The 22,948-nt window shown below is 37.5% G+C and overlaps 1 protein-coding gene across 1 annotated transcript in view; it reads left to right on the top strand.

The window, feature by feature from the left end:
* Positions 1 to 22,948, top strand: part of LOC136877747 (uncharacterized) — a 110,866-nt gene that overhangs the window by 18,283 nt on the left and 69,635 nt on the right. Inside the window, exon 3 of the mRNA XM_068228732.1 lies at positions 20,210 to 20,336. Coding sequence (XP_068084833.1) covers positions 20,210 to 20,336 — 127 coding nt within the window. The remainder of the gene's footprint in view (positions 1 to 20,209; positions 20,337 to 22,948) is intronic.

Genomic DNA, 22,948 nt, shown 5'->3' with positions numbered 1-22,948 from the left:
AGTTTCCCAAATTAAGTGAGGCAAAGCTGAAAGAGGTATATTTGTTGGACCACAAATAAGAAAATTGCTGAAAGACCCAACCTTTGATACCAAACTCACAGATATCCAATTAACTGCTTAGTCTTCTTTTAAAGCAATTGTCAAGGGCTTTTTGGGTAACAGGAAAGACAAAAACTATGTTACCATTGTGAATGATCTGTTGGACAACTATAAGAACATGGGGTGTAGAATGTCGCTTAAAATTCACTTTTTACATTCTCACCTTGATTTCTTCCCGGAAAATTTGGGAGCCGTAAGCGATGAGCATGGTGAACACTTTCACCAAGACATTCTTACCATGGAACACCGTTACCAAGGCCATTGGAACCCTTCGATGATGGGTGACTACTGCTGGGGTCTTGTTAGGGAGAGTTGTGAAACGGCAAACAAAAGAAGAGCTCCGTCGTCGCATTTTTTGGTTTAAGACGATTAAAGGTAAAAATATCTTCTGAACTAATTTGGACCTTTCATTGGTATCATGCCCATATATACATACAAAACAGTATTGATTTCAAACGTTCTGAATGTGTATTTTTGTTTGACTTAATTGTGTCAATTTTCGCTATTGCCGTTTTTTATTCTGTTGTATACCTAGGAAATGTGACGTCATAGAGAAAACCTGATTTTACCAGTGTATTCAGCACCCCAAAATTAGGTAAATCCACCCATTTACAAACCAGATGCAAAAGAAAAGTTTAAATTTGTTACCTAGTGTTATTTTCCCTACTCCACGGGACAGAGAAAAAAAAAGTGTCCTTAATTAGGCCTACTGAAAAATACGAGGTTGTCTATAATAATTTCTCAAATATTTCTGTCAAAACTACTACTACTACTACTACTATTACTACCGGTACTCCAGAGACTTGAACTGCAATTACTGGGATATATGAACTTTATTATTATTAGCTAACCGCTCATAAATACTGAAAGATTGAGGGAGCGAAATATAAATTACGGATACTAACTACCTACTCAGAAGTACAAATGAATGGAATACAAGGTCAGCTGACTTTTATTTATATTTACTTGACTACACTTCACCCTTTGTTCACGACTGTAGCCAACAATGCAATATTTGAATATGAGGAGCGACAATAACCATTAACAATACGACTGTTAACTATTACCGTGTAATCTCTTTAACTTCTTTTTAAATGGAACTTTACAGGCGTATCGTGTTTTTTAATGTAGTAAATTATTACCTTCGCGATAGTTTGAACGTATATCTATACGCAATACCGGAGAAGTTACGGTACTATTCCTTATGATAATCTGCCTTTGTAAGTACAACCAACGAACCTACAGATATTTACAAATATTTTTAAAGTTAATATTGTTACCTAAAGTATTACCTAAACCTAAATTCGAAACAAGGTGCACCTAGCTAGCCTACTTAACCTAGAAAACGTAATTTACTGAAGACCAACTGAATTACCTGTTACAAAATTTAAATAATTATTACTACTCCCAATTTCTACCAACAAGCACTAAACACCACTATATAAACAGCACTAAATGAATCAGATATACACAAAATTAAGCTATTTCAATAGGTTTTCACTACTTTATCACTACAATAATGCAAGAGCTCTCTCAACAGCCAACCGTTCTCAAGCGCATCCAACAATGCAGGCCTATAAAACATGTCCTATAAAATATGTATGTAGCTATTTAACATGAATAGTGACAAAGTATGAATAGGTGGAAACTCAAAGTGTCACATACCATACGGAATAAAATCATTTTATGTCAAAGTCAAAATGGAACAGAGAATGAAGTTTATATGTTGTAACCAACAGAAATTCATGCTTGGTAGATGCGGAATAGCTCTGTGCCTGGCTATTGGCCTACCACTACATCAGATAGCATTGGAGGCAGATGGAACAGATGAGTGTGTATAACGATATGATCAATGAACAGAAATGGGAAATTTATTGAACAACTCCCTTGGTAAGTTGCCCTCTTGAATTCCAACTTTACATTCATATTGTGATCTTTCCTACTTTTAAAGACATCACTCAAACTTATTCATCTATTAATGTCATTCCAGGCCATCTCTCCACTGACAGCTCGGAACATACCACTTACACGTTATAATTCTCATATTTTGGTCTGTATTGAATTGTACATTAAAGTCAAAGAAATATTAATGTTTATTGAATTCCGCATATTCAATACCGGTACATAAAGAGTAATTTTAATTAAGAATTAAAACTTACAAAGTAAACTATAGGGACATGTTTCATCCTTTTTTAAGGGCACCTTCAGCCTTAATCTCAAACCTGAAAGATAATAAATCAGGATCTTGATTACTCTTAATTGTAGTTTTTCAAGGAAAATTATAAATGTGAGGATTAATATTGTGGGTACATGCGTCAAAAAATGAGCAAGAGGGCTGACTGTAGTTGTAATATTCTTATAATAAAGCCTTTATAAAGCCTTGATGATGATGATGATGATGATGATGATGATGATGATGATGATGATTATGATGATGATGATACTTGTTGTTTAAAGGGGTCTAACATCTTATAAAGCCTTACAGACAGTCCTAATTTATATACTTTTATGAATGTCCTTGTCTAAAAATGTGGTAACAACTTACATATTAGTAGTTCTAAAATAACACAATTATTGCGGCATTGAATTGAACCTTGTTAAAAGGTACCCTTGTAACGTTCCAGACGTTACAGGGTAATTATGTTAATTTTATTATGTGTAATTAATTCAGGAATTTAACGTCATGATATTTATCTTGGTATGTAATTGTATTATAATTCATGTTTAATCATTTGCTCACTATCATTTCATTACTTTGTAACTACGACTTGTAAACGAGGGCTGAATATCCTAATATTCACTTAGATTCTTGCGACAGTCGGTTAAAATTAACTTGCAGTAGATTTCCTCTATCCTGCCACATCACCGAGGAAGAAGGAAGGACAAATTTAGACACCAAGTTCTGGGAAAAGCGAGCACGTGTTCAAGCGTTCTAACGTAAGCTACCGTATTTCGACCAGAATTATTCAAACTGATCACCGCCTATATTTTCAAAGGAGCGTCATGTTGCCATGGATACTGAGTGAAAGGACTAATAGAAGAACAGTTGATATCATGGTTAAGACCCGTCAACTCTAATATCTGGAGTGGGGAGAGACGTGTCATCTGATTGGACCACGTGTAGCGACCTGTAATTAGCGCGAGAGAAGGTTATAAAAGGGCGTGTTGGAGCTCTTGGCTTCATCTTCTACGGATCTTCTACGAGACTTCTACGTGATTTTCTTATTGATCTGATCGATATTATTCTACATTATTCTACTTGATCCTCTACTCGATTCTTCGTCTCGATACTTAGAAATTCTGAATGAGGGGTGTATAGCCACTCTCATCAGGAAGTACGTACAGCTCGGCTACGAGACCGGTTTGAACCAGTCTAAGTCAATAGGTAGTATTAAACCAGATAGAAATGAAACTTCAGAGCACATTTTCAGTAAAGTTGGAAGGATTCTTAATTGAGTATCCTCTCCATAAAACCCAAGGTGGTTCTTCTAACTATGACTTAGGGCTTATCTCCAATATATGGGATAAAGCATAATAGGGAGTGTTAGTTTTGAAGTCATCTTCCAATTAGTGGTGGGTGCAATTTGCAAGGCAGGAATGGTACTTAGCTGCAGATGAAGAGATCTCAAAGACGACCGGTGATGTTCCAGCTACAAGGAGGGAAGCTTTCCAAGGACCAGCAGAACAAGACTACATGGTGAGCAAGCGAGTTAAAGATATTGCAAGTTTTCGCGAAGTAGAGTCATTCAATTTTTTTATTAAATTCATTTTCTATTTTAAATTCAGTTCTCGTTAAACCGTCGTCATTTATAGTAAATATAATAAATAGTATTTTTCTAGTTCACTTTAATCAATCTGCCTTAATTAGCCTTTTGATTTCTAATTCTCCTGCTTAATGATTAGTGTACTATCACCCCACCCCTTTGATAAGAGTCCGTCCAAGCTTGATTATAAATTTTTATCTTTAAGTCCTCAACTTAAAGATTGGCGCCCTTTGCTTGCTTGGTTGCATTTCTCGTTCGATGATTGTTCTCCGAGAGGGGAAGTCACATAAATGCCGCTCCAACGTGTGGCGAGAAAATCATTAAGTACGGAGCAGTTAATGACAGTAACGATATCAGAATTCGTATTATGGGCAAAATTTGGATATCCACGTTTCATTAGGAGTGTTTGATTGTGGGAAGGGTCATGGCTGATCAGACGAAAGAGGAGAGGATGTTGCGCAGTGGACGGGCGATAAAAGGCAATAATGTATTCAGTTCAGAGGAAGAGTTGTGTAGTCTAGGAGAGGAAATTGAAGATAGAAGTGTAAGTGGTATGGAGAGTGAAGGCAAGCAGAAAGAAGTCAGTATGGAGTCAGATGATAGTAGGATGGGGGGCGAAGCGGAAGTAAACACTAACAATGAAAATAATAATAATGATCAGTTAATGGGAATGATGCAGTTAATGTTAAGTAAGATAGAGGACAGTAAAACTGAAATAAAAAGTGAATTAGAACAAACTAAATCTGAACTGAAAGAACAGTTAGAACAAACTAAAGCTGAATTAAGCAGGGAGATGAGGGAAAATAAGGAGGAAGCGAATCGGAGAATGGACGAACACAGTAGGCAGTTACGCGATCTGGTGGTAAAAAATGAACATTTTAATAAGCGATTAGAGGACCAGAAAAATGAATATGTACGGCAAGGGAAAGAGGTAGAAGAAAAGTTTGCGGAACAGAGAAGTGAATTCCTGGAATTAATGGGGAAGGAAAACAACTCTACTAGGGAGGAAGTAATGAGGCAAGTCACTAGTATTGATAAGAGAGTTGAGACTCAAAGAAAGGAAATACGGATATTTAAAGACCACGTCCAACAAGAGATTGACAAGGTAAAGCTTAGAATAGAAGATGAGACCCGGGCAAGTGAAGAAAGGTTTGCGATAGCTGAAGAGAATAAGATTGAAATTAGGACATTGAAAGAGAAGCAGGTTAATTTGGAGAGAGAAATTGATAGTAGAGACAGAGATGTAGAATGCCGGATGGAGAAAGCAGAAAATAAGTTAAAACAGGTGGCAAAGGATAAACAGGTTTTCACGGGAAGGCAATGTCTAGGAAATAGCTACATTAGGGAAATTGAACTACCTAAATTTAATGGGAAAAAAACGAACCCGCTAGATTTCCTTAAGATGATAGAAAAACGATTTGAAAAGCGTCTTGAGGAAGGGTCTATGGACTGGGAAGACGTTATGGAAAATATTGACCATGCTTTTGTAGGAGAAACTCGGTCTTGGTTCATGGTATATAGGCAGACGATGACGAACCTGAAAGAATTCAGAAATAAGTTTAGAGAGAAATTCTGGAATGAAGCGATACAAGCTCGGGAGAGAGAAAGGGTGGTATTTGGGAGGTACAAACAGCATGAAGGAGTTACTATGACCGAGTACTTCCTGGCACATGTCATGATTTGTCAGAACTTAGATGGTATAACCGAGGGGTCTGATGTAGTAAGACTACTTTTGAGACATTTTCCGGACAGGGTGAGAGAAGCGGCCTGCATGCAAAAAGTTGGAACTATTCAGGAGATGGAGAACCTACTAGGCAGTTTTGATGCTTTAGGTAACCTTAGGAGTAGAACGGAGAATATTCAGAACTTTAGTCATCACAACGGAATGAGACATAACGGTAGAACACAGAATCACAAAGCTCGCAATCAGTTCAGACCTCAGCAGAACAGCAGGAGCGGAGCACCTGAATATAGGACAGGAAATTCCCAACGGAGGCCAGAGCAATGTACTAATGAGTCCAACGTCAATACACAAAGGGAACCTTTAAACTAACTAGAGGCTGTAATGTTAGGTCAGAATTCCAGCCTAGTGCGAAGGTAGCGAAGTGTCTTGCCATGAAAGTGTTACCATATGACCTAGATGTTAGAGACGATTTGTTGTATGAACCCGAGCAGAATAATGGAGATTCAAGTAATAAAGTAGTCAATCCCGTTGTTAAATTGAAAGTCTGGGGGGCGTGGGTTAAAGTTTTGATTGATTCTGGTAGCCAAATATCATGTATTAGTTCTCAGTGGTATGAGTCATTAGTGAAACAGGGTATTCAGTTGGAGGAAATGCCTGTTAAGTCTACTTTCATCATTACGGCTGTTGGAAAGAGGTCTAAGCAAATTTGTAAACAAGTAGCTGTCCCGATCTGCATTAATAATTCTATTAGCGTTCAGATATGTTTGGTAATTCCGCATTTGATATTTGATCTTATCTTGGGATCTGACTGGTTAACGTTAAAATTGGCTCAGTTAAATTACAATGATCTAGTGCTAAATTTGAGGTGGAATAATGAGGATATCAAGGTCAAGTTTGAGGAGGAAATTCAGAGGAAAACGGAAGTTAGTACAGTGTGGAGAATGAGAGAGGTTTCTAAAGTAAATGAAGAGGCTAGTGAGGGCCTGAAGTTGTGTCAGTTGTGGATTAATGAGGATAAAATATGTGGCTTGAAAGAAGCCGTAAGTAGAAATGAGTTAAATGAAATCCAGAAGGACAAGTTATTTGAAGTGTTATGTGAACACGTGGAGATTTTCTCCGAGAAACCTGGTGTTACCCATCTGTATGAACATTCTTTTTCTGTGCTGGATAAGACTCCATTCAGTGGACCGCGGTATCCGAAACCACACAAATATGCCAAAGCCGTAGAGGATCAAATTCAAGCTATGTTAGCAGACGATGTGATTGAATTATCAAACAGTCAATATGTTAATCCCTTAATTGTCGTGCCGAAGTCTGATGGATCAATACGTTTGTGTATTGAATGCGAGAGCGTAGTGAGAGTGTTAGGTTTGCCTGAGGAACCACCTCGTAATGCTGAATTTTACGTCCGACTGGCACGGGAGAACTTGATTAAATCTGGAGATAAACGTAAAAGGCAGCAGAAACGTAAGGTACTGGATAACTTTGAGGTAGGTGATATGGTTTTGGTGAGAGTTTCAATGTTGTCAAATAGTGAGGATAAGGTAACAAAGAAATTTTTTCTTTTATATCGAGGCCCTTACAAAGTACATAGAAAACTAGGACCCTGTGCTTACAAGTTAGCGGATGGCGAGAGCGTAATGAATGGTTCATATAACATTAGTAGTTTACGGAGATACCTGTCGTGTGAGGTGGCTGAACCGGATTGTGAGATATAGGTCAGTAACTCGGGGAAGTTGCTACTTGTTATGTCAGACTACGAGCGGAATGAGTTTACGTCGCAATTGTGGTGGTATTTCCTAGTTGTGTTTGTAAAATAGGGAGGTGTTTGTGTGGCGGTAGATTTACGCTCGTTCATTGACGATAGATCATCTGTTTTCCGTATGTGAGGCCATGAAATTTTATATATTTGTTTTCTGAGATGTTACAGAAGGCTAATTAAAGCTGACGACGGCAAATAATTAATTTTCCCGTATGTGCATTTCTAACTTGCAATAATTTTACCGTGAGCTTAAATCACGTGTGTATTTGTGTGAAGTGTATTGCATAATGCTTCAAGATAAGGTTGAAACATTCGAAAGAGTGATAAAAGTGTAAATTGTTTGTATCATTAGTTTTCCATGGTTTTAATGTAAAAGATTGGAAGAGAACGTGTTACTGCTATCTAGCAAAGAATGTCGGAGAGATGGGGAGTAAAAGGACAAATAGACACTCGGCAGAGTTTGTAATCTGAATTGTATATATATTATGTTATATTCTCTAGGATAATCTTGTTTTTTACAAAAGTGAAAAGTTGCTCATGTTGGGCATAATTTAGCATCTAAACCTCAAGATGAACTGAAATAACAGACATTCACAATGGTAAGCAGTCTAAGAGAGATATGGAAACAGTGAGATATAATTAATTGTATGAAAATACTGTCGCTCGTAATGGGCAGGTAATAGAGGTATTTCAAGTCAATGTGGGAGTAAGTGTGTGAGTTCTCAACTCATGTGATATTTGTTAAGAACTCATGGGGGCGTATGTAACGTTCCAGACGTTACAGGGTAATTATGTTAATTTTATTATGTGTAATTAATTCAGGAATTTAACGTCATGATATTTATCTTGGTATGTAATTGTATTATAATTCATGTTTAATCATTTGCTCACTATCATTTCATTACTTTGTAACTACGACTTGTAAACGAGGGCTGAATATCCTAATATTCACTTAGATTCTTGCGACAGTCGGTTAAAATTAACTTGCAGTAGATTTCCTCTATCTTGCCACATCACCGAGGAAGAAGGAAGGACAAATTTAGACACCAAGTTCTGGGAAAAGCGAGCACGTGTTCAAGCGTTCTAACGTAAGCTACCGTATTTCGACCAGAATTATTCAAACTGATCACCGCCTATATTTTCAAAGGAGCGTCATGTTGCCATGGATACTGAGTGAAAGGACTAATAGAAGAACAGTTGATATCATGGTTAAGACCCGTCAACTCTAATATCTGGAGTGGGGAGAGACGTGTCATCTGATTGGACCACGTGTAGCGACCTGTAATTAGCGCGAGAGAAGGTTATAAAAGGGCGTGTTGGAGCTCTTGGCTTCATCTTCTACGGATCTTCTACGAGACTTCTACGTGATTTTCTTATTGATCTGATCGATATTATTCTACATTATTCTACTTGATCCTCTACTCGATTCTTCGTCTCGATACTTAGAAATTCTGAATGAGGGGTGTATAGCCACTCTCATCAGGAAGTACGTACAGCTCGGCTACGAGACCGGTTTGAACCAGTCTAAGTCAATAGGTAGTATTAAACCAGATAGAAATGAAACTTCAGAGCACATTTTCAGTAAAGTTGGAAGGATTCTTAATTGAGTATCCTCTCCATAAAACCCAAGGTGGTTCTTCTAACTATGACTTAGGGCTTATCTCCAATATATGGGATAAAGCATAATAGGGAGTGTTAGTTTTGAAGTCATCTTCCAATTAGTGGTGGGTGCAATTTGCAAGGCAGGAATGGTACTTAGCTGCAGATGAAGAGATCTCAAAGACGACCGGTGATGTTCCAGCTACAAGGAGGGAAGCTTTCCAAGGACCAGCAGAACAAGACTACATGGTGAGCAAGCGAGTTAAAGATATTGCAAGTTTTCGCGAAGTAGAGTCATTCAATTTTTTTATTAAATTCATTTTCTATTTTAAATTCAGTTCTCGTTAAACCGTCGTCATTTATAGTAAATATAATAAATAGTATTTTTCTAGTTCACTTTAATCAATCTGCCTTAATTAGCCTTTTGATTTCTAATTCTCCTGCTTAATGATTAGTGTACTATCACCCCACCCCTTTGATAAGAGTCCGTCCAAGCTTGATTATAAATTTTTATCTTTAAGTCCTCAACTTAAAGATTGGCGCCCTTTGCTTGCTTGGTTGCATTTCTCGTTTGATGATTGTTCTCCGAGAGGGGAAGTCACACCCTTTAAGAAATAAGCTTAGAGCTTAAACCTCTTAATTAGAATAATAACAAAGAAAAGTGTTACTGATTACTCCAAGTGGAGTTTAAATAAATTTTTATAGTTGCTAGTTTGTTGTTAATCTTTTGTGATGAGATAAGTCTGCTGCCTTCTTAAATTACATTGTAGGAGCAAGAAAAAATGCTTGATAGTAAGCAGCCATAATTATAATGTTCTATAAGAACAGTTAATTCTGCATTAAATTGAACTTTGTTGCCAGGAATGAGTTAGCTGGAAAATTTATGATGTCCAATAATGGACCATTTATATTGGTATTATAAATTTACTCATTCAGGACAAATATATCAGGTTCCCTATGGGAATCAACATCCATATCATCTGATGGCCAGGCAGGCATCAATTTTTGGTAATGAGACAAAGTCTCTCATAGTGCATTGGCACTGCCGGTGGCTCCAAGTAGCCTACGCGGTGGCCTCCACGGTCTGCACTAGCCATGCGCCTTGATGGGTGTGCTATTTACCGACTGATGAGCCCAACTTGGCACACTGGAGCGAAACGCTGGCAACTAGGAATGAATTAGCTGGAAAATTTATAATGTCCAATAATGGACCATTTATATTGGTATTATAAATTTCCTCATTCGGGACAATTATATCAGGTTCCCTATGGGAATCAACATCCATAGCATCTGATGGCCAGGAGTCATCAATTTTTGGGTATGAGACAAAGTCTCTCATAGTGCATTGGCACTTCCGGTGGCTCCGAGTAGACTGCGTGGTATGCACTAGCCATACGTCTTAGTGGGTGTGCTATTTACTGACTGATGAGCCCAACTTGGCACTCTGGGGTGAAGCGCTGGCAACTAGGAATGACTCAGCTGGAAAATTTATAATGATCAATAACGGACCATTTATATTGGTATTATAAATTTCCTCATTCCGGACAATTATATCAGTTTCCCTATGGAAATCAACATCCATATCATCTGGTGGCCACACAGGCATTAGTTTTTGGTAATGAGACAAAGTCTCTCATAGTACATTGGCTATACCGGTGGCTCTGAGTAGCCTACGCGGCGGCCTCCACGGTATGCACTAGCCATGCGTCTTGGTGGGTGTGCTATTTACCAACTGATGAACCCAACTTACCACACTTGGGCAAAACGCTGGCAACTAGGAATGAGTTAGCCGGAAAATTTATAATGTCCAATAACGGACCATTTATATTGGTATTATAAATTTACTCATTCGGGACAAATATATCAGGTTCCCTATCCATATCATAAGTGGTGTGTTCCGAGCTGTCAGTCTAGAGATGGCATGGAATGACATCAGTAGACGAATAAGTTTCAGTGATGTCTTTAAAAGTAGGAAAGATCAAAATATGAAGATAAAGCTCGAATTCAAGAGGACAAATTGGGGCAAATATTCGTTTATAGGAAGGGGAGTTGGAATTGGAATAACTTACCTTGGGTGATGTTCAATAAATTTCCAATTTCTTTGTGATCATTTAAGAAAAGACTAGGAAAACAAGAGATAGGGAATCTGCCACCTGGGCAACTGCCTTAAATGCAGATCAGTAGTGATTAAGTGATTCACTTTTGCAGTCCATATTGTCTGGGAAGTAGTTGATCCCTTCAAATAGATAATAAAATTAAGTGGTATCTGTATGTATTTACATAATATGGATATGATGTACATGATTCCAACTGTCATTGAAACTACTGTATCACCAATCAGCCTAGCGAACCCAAAAACTGTGGATTCAGCACTAATCTTGATCATTTGGGACATTTGCATTTTCACCCCTTTTCACCCCCCACCTCATGCCAATGGAGGCTGAACTTAGACATAAACGGCATCTGTAATGTCACAATTCATCCCAGCAACACTGAAAAGTATGGATTCAACACCAATATAGGTCGTTTTCAATAATTTTTATATGTTACTCCCTCCCCACTCCACCCATAGGGGTGCTAGGTGTGTCTTACTCCCACATTACTGTATTTATTTCCAGATAGTATTAAGTCATATGTGTACCAAGTTTGATTAAAAATGCAGGTTTGACTATAGTCACCATCATTTTTAATCGTTTAATCATTTAGCTTCGCCAATATCTTTATGTAAAGTACCTACAGAATATATTGCAGGCTAGGGTAAACCTTTGCCTGCTATAATTGTAGTGGTCATTTAATTTTACAATTACTTGATGCTGACAGAACTGAGAGACCTATCAATGCCTGATAATTCACCAGCAGGTAATTCTGATGAGAATAAAACAAAAATGAAACAAATTCCAGTAGAATAGACTGTTTTAGTAAAATTTTTGAATAGATAAATACCCTCATGGAAATGCTTTCAGCTGTTTGCTACGCTATTGTCCTCAGCAATGTATTAATATAGTAGAAACTTAGAGAGGAGGAGGAGTATCTTAGCTTCACTCATGAAAGTATAGGTGTATTTCTATGGGTGTATTTTTTGTGTGGAGGATCACCTTTTACAATATGCTGTCATCAATTTTTATGCTATTGGGGTCAGTGACAGCGAAAGATACATTAACGACATCTGATACCTTCATTTATTGCTCCTCAATATGTAGTACCCAGAATTCACTGGCATATTGATCTAGTGCTCATTAGATGCTTATATAATGTTGATCTGCTCCCTTGACCTCCAATAGGGTTCAGTTAGAGTATCAGCTATAGCTAGCTATAGCTATCATAGAATCTTTAGGAATCACAGTGCTATTTACAACTGTTCTGGACAAACCTGCCACAGAAATTGAGACAAATTCTACACAACCTATCCCACTACTGTACTTCCACATATGCGAACAAGTGACAGCAATATTTTATCCAACTGCTTCTATACCACCTTGAAGGATCTAATTCTTTGTTGTTCAGTTTTAAATAATTCATATGTCAGGAATTGTAACTTAAATAACTGTTGTTTAGTGTATGAGAAGAAGCAATGTATAGTTCCTAACTAGACGGTGTACCAAATAGGTACAATCTGGTGAATGCATAGAGTGGAAGAATAAAATTCTAATGACATTAATTTGTCAAACATCCTTGAGCTGCTTTCTTGGTGGCTTTCAAACAGGATTAGTATATGTGTAGACACTAATAGTCTGTTTTTATTGCTACCATTATAAACTTTACTTAGAAAAAACAGAAGGTAATATAATCTCATGACAGATTTCTAGCAATTGTTCATACGGTTCAGTATGAACAGCTCTATACTCACTCACTTACTTACTCCATAGGCTTCTGAGGGATGTGAAGTTCCTGTGCCGGTCTCACAATCCTCTTCCTCGATCTTGAGCCCGCTCTTCCCAGTCATCAATTTCAAGGGTCCGGCATACTTTGTTGATCTCCTTCTTCCAGGTACTTTGGGGTCTTCCTGAAGGTCTTTCCATTAGGAGAGCCTTTGGATAGATCTACTGGTGCTCTGTTATCCTGTATCCTCAGTACGTGTCCAGCCCAGCGCAGTCTGTTGGATTCTATCACACCCATTATAGTGTGTTGTTGAGAGAAGGTGTAAATCTCATAATTAGATCTTTTCCGCCAGCTTTGGGAGATAGGATCGAACTTGTAAATGCTGCTGCTCTTTCTTGGTTATACCCCATGTCTCGGAACCATACAGAAGTACTGGTCGAATGGTTGTATTGTAGATAATCATTTTTGCATTCCTTGTTAAAAACTTGGAGCATAATATAGGGCTCATAAAGTAAAATGCCTTATTTGCATTCTTAATTCTAGCTTAGTGTTCCTGTTGTCTTCGATGTTGCTCATCGATTAATAAACCAAGGAATTTAAACTTCTCTACTCTTTTAAATATATATTTTGCTATCTTCAAAGGCAATCTGTCAACCTCCTCATGATTCAGTCTCTGTACAACCATGTAATATGTCTTTTTATCATTCACCCATAAGCCAATGTTGGCTGCCATTTCTTCTAGTTCTACAAATAACTGCCTAATTTCTAATTTTTGCAGCCAATAAGAGCAATATCATCCTCATATGCAAGGACTTTATGTTGTCTTCCCAATATGATGCCAGCAGGTATGAGAGCTAATTTCTTGATAATCTTCTACAGTGCAATGTTGAATAGACGAGGAGATGTTGCATCCTGTTGTGTCAATCCAGTTTTATTTTGGAAGGAACTTGATTTTCTACCCTTGAGCAAAACACAGCTAACATTACCATCCATACACAGTTTGCACATGTTAATTAATTCTATGGGAAAACCAAACTCCATCATGATGTTCCACAGCCCTTCTCTATGGATTGAATTATATGCCTTGAAGGATCAATCAATCCATCAATCAATCAATCAATCAATCAATACTGATCAGCATTTAGGGCAGTCACCCAGGTGGCAGATTCCCTATCTGTTGCTTTCTTAGCCTTTTCTTAAATGATTGCTAAGAAACTGGAAATTTATTGAACATCTCACTTGGTAAGTTATTCCAATACCTAACTCCCCTTCCTATAAACAAATATTTGCCCAAATTTGTCCTCTTTAATTCCAGCTTTATCTTCATATTGTGATTTTTCCTACTTTTAAAGACACCGCTCAAACTTATTCATCTACTGATGTCATTCCACACTATCTCTCCACTGACAGTTCAGAACATACTACTTACTACAAGTTATGAATCTCATTATTAGGCCCGTATTGAGCGACAAAATATTATTTACTTAAAACTTTTATTTGAAAATGACCACCTTTTCAATACATTATATTTTTTGTTCCACATTAAAACTTTACATTGTTATTGATTTCATTATGGGACATGTTTCACCCATATTTTGGCCATCATCAGCCATGTTTCATAACTCAATGAATCAAAATATCTAGGATCCTGGTTATTTATATCCATATAAAATCTTTAAAATTAATGCTGTCTTGGAAGTTGTTTAAAAAATATGCTTTTTGTATAACTATATGATTAATGTAGACATCTGACTAGTTTTTCAGCCATGAGCGTACATATGAGGGAAACTGGACAAACATATATGACAACAGAACAAGATTTAACAATTCTAAAGAATATAAAAAAGGGAAAATTAATGAAAAAGTATGAAAACATCTACATTTTTATAGACCAATATTTTATTAAAAATCTAAATTTAAATGTTACAGTAGACATAAAAAACTCTCTATACGATAAAATCCCACAATTATTAAAAATATTAAAAATAAAAGAGAGTACCGTACCTTTCAAAACTTTGACAAATCGCCACACATGAAAGCTCCAACCACAGAAAAAACTCCTCCCTGAACAATCAATACATCACCCGCCCTCGCTCCCCCTACCCATCCCCCTCCGTGTACCCCACACAGACACAATACGAGGCGCACAGGGTTAGCTACAGCCAGTCAAACTGATAGTGTCATCAAGGCAAGCCAGCCGGAAGCAAGGCGAGGGGATAAGTAAAAGCCAGCTTGATTCCCCATTCATACTTAAATCCCCACACACTCCACTGCTAAGACATACATTTTTTCTCGTTACAGACGCTCAATCAACTAACTTCAATCTTCAAATTGAAGCTACAAGATTCCTACTTTATTGTTAACAAATTAAGAAGTCCCCTATTCGAACCTCTACAGCGACAAGCGGCATGCTACTCCACAATTTCGTCAACACAAGCAACTTAATAACCTCGAAAATATTTTACTAATATGCTTGCTAAATTAAATTCAGAAGGTGACCCAGATTCGACAACATTGATAATGGGAGCACAAAATATAGTGACATTTCAAGAATTCATATTCAATCAACTTTAAAATAATACACCCTTTGAACATTAAAGCTTGCAGAATTAAACTAGTCAATGTTTTTGTTTGTCCAACCCTTGTCCCGTTTCCCTACGGGGTCGGGTATGAGGTGAGATGAATCTGTCGTGGCGGGTTTTTGTGACTGGGTGCCCTTCCTGATGTCAACCTCATCAGAGGATGTCAGAAACTTCATTTTTAGTCTGTATTGAATCCAGATTTACATTCAATACTAGTATTGAATAGGTGGAAACAATTACCCTCACTCCTTAATGCTCATCAGAGGAGTTAATGAGATGAAATGAATGACGTGATATATGATAGTAGGGAGAGGGTGAAATCTGGTGCCGGCACATAGCCTACACCTGTCGAATAACATCAAGCGATCTGCTCAAGGCTTAACGTCTCCATCCGAACGAATCGCCATCAACAGCGTCATATGCCCTCACTCCATATGAGCACTGCAGAGAGCTTTGGAATTTAATCCAGGCTCTTGGCACGCAATCTAGTGATTAGAAATTGTATACCACCCCTTTCCCTACCCTGCCTTAACGAACATGGCCACCAGACGAGCATAAACTAGTCACTTTGAATAAAATATAAACATAAAAATTACAAATGTTTTGTCAAGTGTAATGTACATTTTTAACAGAATTATTAGGCATTATTCATTTGTGACACCCTAGTTAGACAATATTCCAATGGGAGCACAAAGATTGTGACTTCAAGATTACGTGTTCAAACAACAAAGTAATAACATACGAGTGGACAGTAGAGACTGAGCAATTAAACCTGCCGAAGTCTTTTAACAAATATTAAACATAGCTATTATTTTTAACCAATGCTTACTTTTTAGCAGAATAAGAGTACTTATTATCATTGTTTTGCATAATCCACCAGCCATCAAAAAACTAGTCAGATGTCTATATTAATCATATAGTTATACAAAAAGCATATTTTTTAAACAACTTCCAAGACAGCATTAATTTTAAAGATTATATAAGGATAAAAATAACCAGGATCCTGGATATTTTGACTCATTGAATTAAGAAACATGGCTGATGATGCCCTAAACATGGGCAAAACATGTCCCATAATAAAATCAATAACAATGTAAAGTTTTGATGTGGAACAAAAAGTATTATATATTGAAAAGGTGGTCATTTTAAATAAAAACTTTTAAGTAAACATACCACTTAGTCAAGCAGCTTGTCTTCTTTCTCCCAAGTCTTCCCAGCCCAAATTTTGCAACATTTTTGTAACGCTATTCTTTTGTCATAAATCACCCAAAACAAATTGAGCTTCTTTTCTTTGCATTTCTTCCATTTCTTGAATCAAGTAATCCTGGTGAGGATCCCATACACTGGAACCATGATCTAGTTGGGCTCCTACCAGAGACTTATATGCCCTCTCCTTTACATCCTTAATATAACCCCTAAATACCCTCATAACCATGTACAGAGATCTGTACCCTTTATTTACAATCATATTTATGTGATTTCCCCAATGAAGATCTTACTTTATATTAACATCTAGGCATGGGCGCCCACAGGATCTTTTCCAGGGGGGTGCACATTAACAATTTTCTTGAATATAAGAACCAATATAACATCAGCAACATTAAATTGTTTACAGAAATTTCCGGTAATAACAGATGCTAGGTGACTGTCAGTAATTGCAGTTTATGAAATAATCTGGTATGATATTAAACAATTGAACATCAACATTAATCTACATATGTCTGGCTCCATGGCTAAATGGTTAGCATGCTGGCCTTTGGTCACAGGGGTACTGGGTTCAATTCCTGGCAGGGTCGGGAATTTAACCACAATTGGTTAATTTCACTGGCACAGGGGCTGAGTGTATATGTCGTCTTCATCACCATTTCATCCTCATCACGACGTGCAGGTCGCCCACGGGAGTCAAATCAAAAGACCTGCACCTGGCAAGCCAAAGTTGTCCTCGGACACTCCCGGCACTAAAAGCCATACACCATTTCCATTTCATTTCATCATTAATGGTCTTAAGTGCAAATATGTTGTCTGTAGTGGATCTGTTACTACGAAAACCATTCTGATAGTCCCCAGTAACATTTTCAGCAAATGGTTTTAAATGCTGTAAAAGAATAAAAGACAGAATTTTGTAGGCTGAGTTTACAAGAGACATACCACGGTAATTTTGAAGTTCTTCCTTATCCCCTCCTTTATAAGTTGGGACAATAAGTTATTCCTACCATTCTTTTGGAATAACTTCATTGTTCCATATCCTTATATATGTATTCATGTAATCTTTCTCCACCATATTTAATCTCAGCAGGAATGTTGTCACTACCTGAAGCTTTATTGTTTTTATAATACTTTGTAATACCTCTTGATATCATGGCTCTGGTATTTGTTCTTCTGATGGGGTGGTTTACCAATACAGGTTTCTGGATCTGCACAATTCAGCAAGGAAACGAAGTATTCCTTATAGTAATTTAATAATTTGTCCTGATCAGCAATTAAATTTCCAGACTTATCTCTCATAATTCTCAAACTTGGTTGAAATCCTGTTTTAATTGTGTTGTCAGTTCCATACATCTTGCGGATGTTCCTGTTTATGTAGTCATCTTGGTTTGATTCTATTAGTTGTCTCAGGTAGACTTTTCTTCTTTCTACAAATTAATTTACTACATTCTTTCTGTTTTTCTCTGTAGAGTTCCTCAACATTTATATTCTTATTAGATTGCAGCAACTTATTATGCCATATTGCCACTTCTTTAACTGCATCTTGACATGCCTCATTGAACCATTTCTTTTTTCTTACTAACACATTTGGTATCACTTTCATTGCTACTGTTGTCATGATTTGTTTCGCGTTATCCACATTCGTTCACAAACATTGTCATTTGTTTCATCAATGTCTTCTATAGGATCTTCTCCCAGAATATCAAATCTGTTTGTAATTTGCACATTATACTTCATGCTTTCATCCTCCTGCTTCAGTTTCTCAGTGTCAGCTTTGCATCTTTCCTCAGTCTGTGACTTGCATGAGGTTTTCAATTTAATTATAACAAAAGCAATTATCATATTGTGACTAGATCCCATCTCAGCTCCTCTGTAAGATCTTATATCAGTTATGGAGCTTCAATGCCTGTTATCAATTAGTACATGATCTCTCTGATTGGCAATCTTACTGTTACACGAATATCACGTTTGCTTATGTATTTGTTTATGTGGGAAGGTGGTACTCTGCACATTCGTGTTTGTGGATGTAGCAAAATTGATTAGCCTAGTGGCATTATCATTCCTTTCATCATGCAGACTTTCCCTTCCTATTGTTGGCACAAAAATTTCTTACTTTCCAACTTTTGCATTGAAATCACCCAAAATCATTTTGACATCATGTTTGGGTAATTTATTCCTTAGTTCTACCAAATCCTCATGAAAGGAGTCTTCAACATGGTCATCCTTGTCATTTGTGGGGGCATGGCAGTTCACCAGTGATATGTTAAACCATTTAGAATGTACCCACAAATAGCATAGTCTTTCATTCATATGTTCAAAGGACAGCACTGACGATACTAGTGAATTTTGGACACAAAATTACTCAGGTAGACTTTTTTCTTTCTACAAATTAATTTACTACATTCTTTCTGTTTCTCTCTGTAGAGTTCCTCAACATCTATATTCTTATTAGACTGCAGCAACTTATTACACCATATTACCACTTCTTTAACTGCATCTTGACATGCCTCATTGAACCATTTCTTTTCTTACTAACGTATTTGGTATCACTTTCATTACTAATCTAATAATCTAGTCTCTTGAATTGCAGCAATTCCCACTCTTTACTTCTCCAACTGTTGACTGAGGATTTTGAAAGATCCAGGTTTATACAGGGTTCTTACATTCTAAGTTCCTATTCGTAAAGCCGATTTCCATTGCACGGTCATCATATTTTGATATCTATTCTTATTCATCCGAGGCAAAAGTTAAATATTCATAAAAATTTTTTTACTCAATAGAGCCATTAACCCTAAGTGCAACCCCCAACCTGGAGGGCCAGAGACTTTTCTGTCCGGATTGCCATTCCTTAGTCGAGTAGTCCCAGTTTTAATTCGCCAGGTACTCACCCTCACCCCTTCTATTAGAATAGGATTTGCTTGTTATAATGTATTGCAGGTGGTCCGTCAGGCAAATATTTCTTGAGTTTTAGCAGGTACTCTTACTCGACATGGGTGTACGCCCCAAGGTTCTCAACCAGCCAATGCTTGGGATACCCATTCAGGTCTTTAATGGAGTGGTTTCCCATTCCCTTCCCAATCCTTTGCCATTGTCCATCTAGTGGTTCTTCCGCCTTTAGGAGCAGTTTCTCATTCCAAGGGCAAGATAGTGCCCTTACTTCTACCCGCTCATCCACCCTCCTAGGAAGCTGTTGGCATTTGGTAGAAGGTGGTCTCCTTATACTGGGTGACACTCAGTCTCTGCATTCATTAGCTGCCTGTATATAATATATATATATATATATACAGCTGTTGCCCCACTCTACCATGGGGAGGTTAATGTCAGGATTTCACCGTCATTGAAACTGGGATCAAAAGTCATTTCCCAGTTTCTCTGGTTCTTTTGAGAGGTGAACAGCTCTATTGGTATATTCTATACTATATTCTATACTATATTCTATACTCTGTTGAGTATGTTTGGTTGTATAAATATATATATATATCCAAGTACTTGTGATTTGTCTTTATTTTGTATGATTGTCACTTTGAGATAAAAAGTATGCTTAATAGAAATATTTTCTCTTAATTAACATGTTGAGGAGAATGGGACTTCTTTTTTCCATAGAGCCATCATTTATTCTTGTGTGCAACTGTTACATTCCCTGTTTTGTGTTAATTATAACCATCATACTTATTCGAGTATGCTTAAATTTCAGAAAACTCTCTGCATTGGAAAAACAACTAAAATCACTGAAATTTGTAGATTACATGAACAGCCTAAAAGAAAAGCGGCGTGAAATGAGGAAGGAGTATGAGAAAAGACGACGCTCACCACCTCCAGAGGTAATATTTAATGAATTATATTTGATAATTGAAAGAAGGATTGTCTGGCCAGCCAGGTAACTCTGGCCAGGTAACTCTACCTGCTATAAGATGAAGTAGACTCTACAACCAACAACTCGACGCCGAGTGTTGGGTGGCAGTAAATAACCTGACTATCTAAAGGGATCAACAGTTTTGGGCAGAGGAGCTCCTCTAGTTTGGTGCTGGTCCCCCAGTGGAGGAAATGCCACCAAAACCTAGCAGGCAGCATCTGTTCTCCGGGTTAAGGGCAGCTTCATTGAAACTTGGCAGTCACATATAAAATGCCTTTGGGTGTGGTGAACCCATTGTTATAATAGCCTATATGAAGCATTGAAGTGGATCAGAACAAAGATCTGAATGGAACATTTATTGCAGCCAATGGCCATTGTATACACAGAATAAATACATGATGCACTCTATCAGAGTGCACACTTGTCACAACAGAATTTCAGTAAAGATTTGCCTCTGAGTTGACAGTACATTACATGATAACATTCACAGTGATTTCCACAATGATCACATATGCAGTCTGAACCTGGCTGGTGGAACCATTTTGATACACACAATTTATAGTTGAAATCATGTATGGTGAATCGAGTGACTACGTGTCTTATATCATACCCCTTACATATCCAGTCACTATAAACCATTGTATCAGTGGCATAAAAATCTATCCATATGTTGTTCTTTTTTGACGTTAATTCTTGTAAAAGTTGTTCATATGTTGGTGTGGATAGAAGAGATAATCGGAGCCAAAGTTCCTCTATATAAAATATGAAATAGTTCTCTTATCAATTCATAGGTCAGTTGTGAAAGTGCGTACTTTGAAACAAACAGAACCTTCTTCAGATAGATTGCTTTAACCTGTTCTAACATTGCCAAGTTTTTCTTCTAGATCTTCATTATCTTGAGGTGAAACAGTGTCATTACTGGGCGAGTTGGCCGTGCGCGTAGAGGCGCGCGGCTGTGAGCTTGCATCCGGGAGATAGTAGGTTCGAATCCCACTATCGGCAGCCCTGAAGATGGTTTTCCGTGGTTTCCCATTTTCACACCAGGCAAATGCTGGGGCTGTACCTTAATTAAGGCCACGGCCGCTTCCTTCCAACTCCTAGGCTTTTCCTATCCTATCGTCGCCATAAGACCTATCTGTGTCGGTGCGATGTAAAGCCCCTAGCAAAAAAAAAAAAAAAACAGTGTCATTGTTGTCATAAGGGATAGTCTATTCGGATGCCTGACATCTGTTATTGCCTTGATTGCCAAGTTTAATTGGTCTCTGATATGTAGTGTAAATACCTACAGTGCCAGCGTCTGATATGTGACGCCGAGTTAATTGAAGCTGCTTACACTTTTAATGGACCTGTTCTTGTGTGTAATATTGCTGGCCTTCCTCCCTTCCTGAATGTCATAGATGTTGTTTTTTCTTCGTTGAAATGAAGCTCATTCTTTTCCACCTATTTTATCAATAAGTTGAATGCCAATTACAGCTCTTGCTCTGATCTCGAGGCCAACACCATGTCGTCAGCATCCATGTACTTAAAAAAAACTGGCTTATCGCCGCACCAACACAGACAGGTATTATGGCGATGATGGGATAGGAGAGGGCTAGAGTGGGAAGAAAGCAGCCTTGGCCTTAATTAAGTTATAACCCCGGCATTTGCCTGGTGTGAAAATGGGAAAATACAGAAAACCATCTTCAGGGCTGCCAACCGTGGGGCTTGAACTCACTATAATCCAATGCTAGCTCACAGCTGCACGTCCCTAACCACATGGCCAACTCGCCCATTATATACAATATTACTTGACCTGGAATTATTTCTACAATATTTGCTGTAGCAATGATGAACAACAGCAGGTTCAGCGGGTTACGCTGCCAGTGGACTGTTCTATAGGCTCAGATGTCATTGTTCTGTCAGAGACTAGTATGTTTTTAATGTGTCTAGTTATGTTGCTGTGATTTCCTATCCAATTTCTGTAAGAGAATCTTCCTGTTAATCATGTCGAATGCTTTGGAGATGAAAATGGAATGCAATTTTCCCTTTGGGACTGATAGTACTGAATTAAATGAAAAAAATTTCATTATGATAGAATCCATATTGAACTGTGATTACAATAGAGTTAAACTATTGTATTATTAAGGTCCACCTTTTCATATAGAAAATATACAGAGTTTAAATTACATAAAAGATTAGGGACTAGTTTCGACCTAATATTAGGTCATCATCAGACTAAAGCAAAATTAAAACATAAATACCGGAGAAATCAAACAATGTAAAGACACAGAAGGTCTCGTAAATGTAAATACCATGTGAGATACTGAGAAAAGAATTATAGAGACGTGCAGCACTATGTTAAAAAATAACTCCATGACAGAGATTCATAAAAAGTCCAGTGCGCATTAAAAAGATGTTAAAGATAGGAATCCTTGAGTTGCTGGATTAGTATATGCTGGCTCCTTTAAGATGCTGTTATCCATCTGAAGAACAACTGAGCCGAAGTCCCGTCATTTATTTACGATTTAAGTCCAGTGCACCATACAGCATTAAAAAGTTGTTAGGGATGGAAATCTTTCAGTTGTAGGTCAAGAAATTAAA

This window comes from Anabrus simplex, chromosome 7 (assembly GCF_040414725.1).
Source record: "Anabrus simplex isolate iqAnaSimp1 chromosome 7, ASM4041472v1, whole genome shotgun sequence".
NCBI classification, from domain to species: domain Eukaryota; kingdom Metazoa; phylum Arthropoda; class Insecta; order Orthoptera; family Tettigoniidae; genus Anabrus; species Anabrus simplex.
This window is presented reverse-complemented; position numbering and strand designations above follow the sequence as displayed.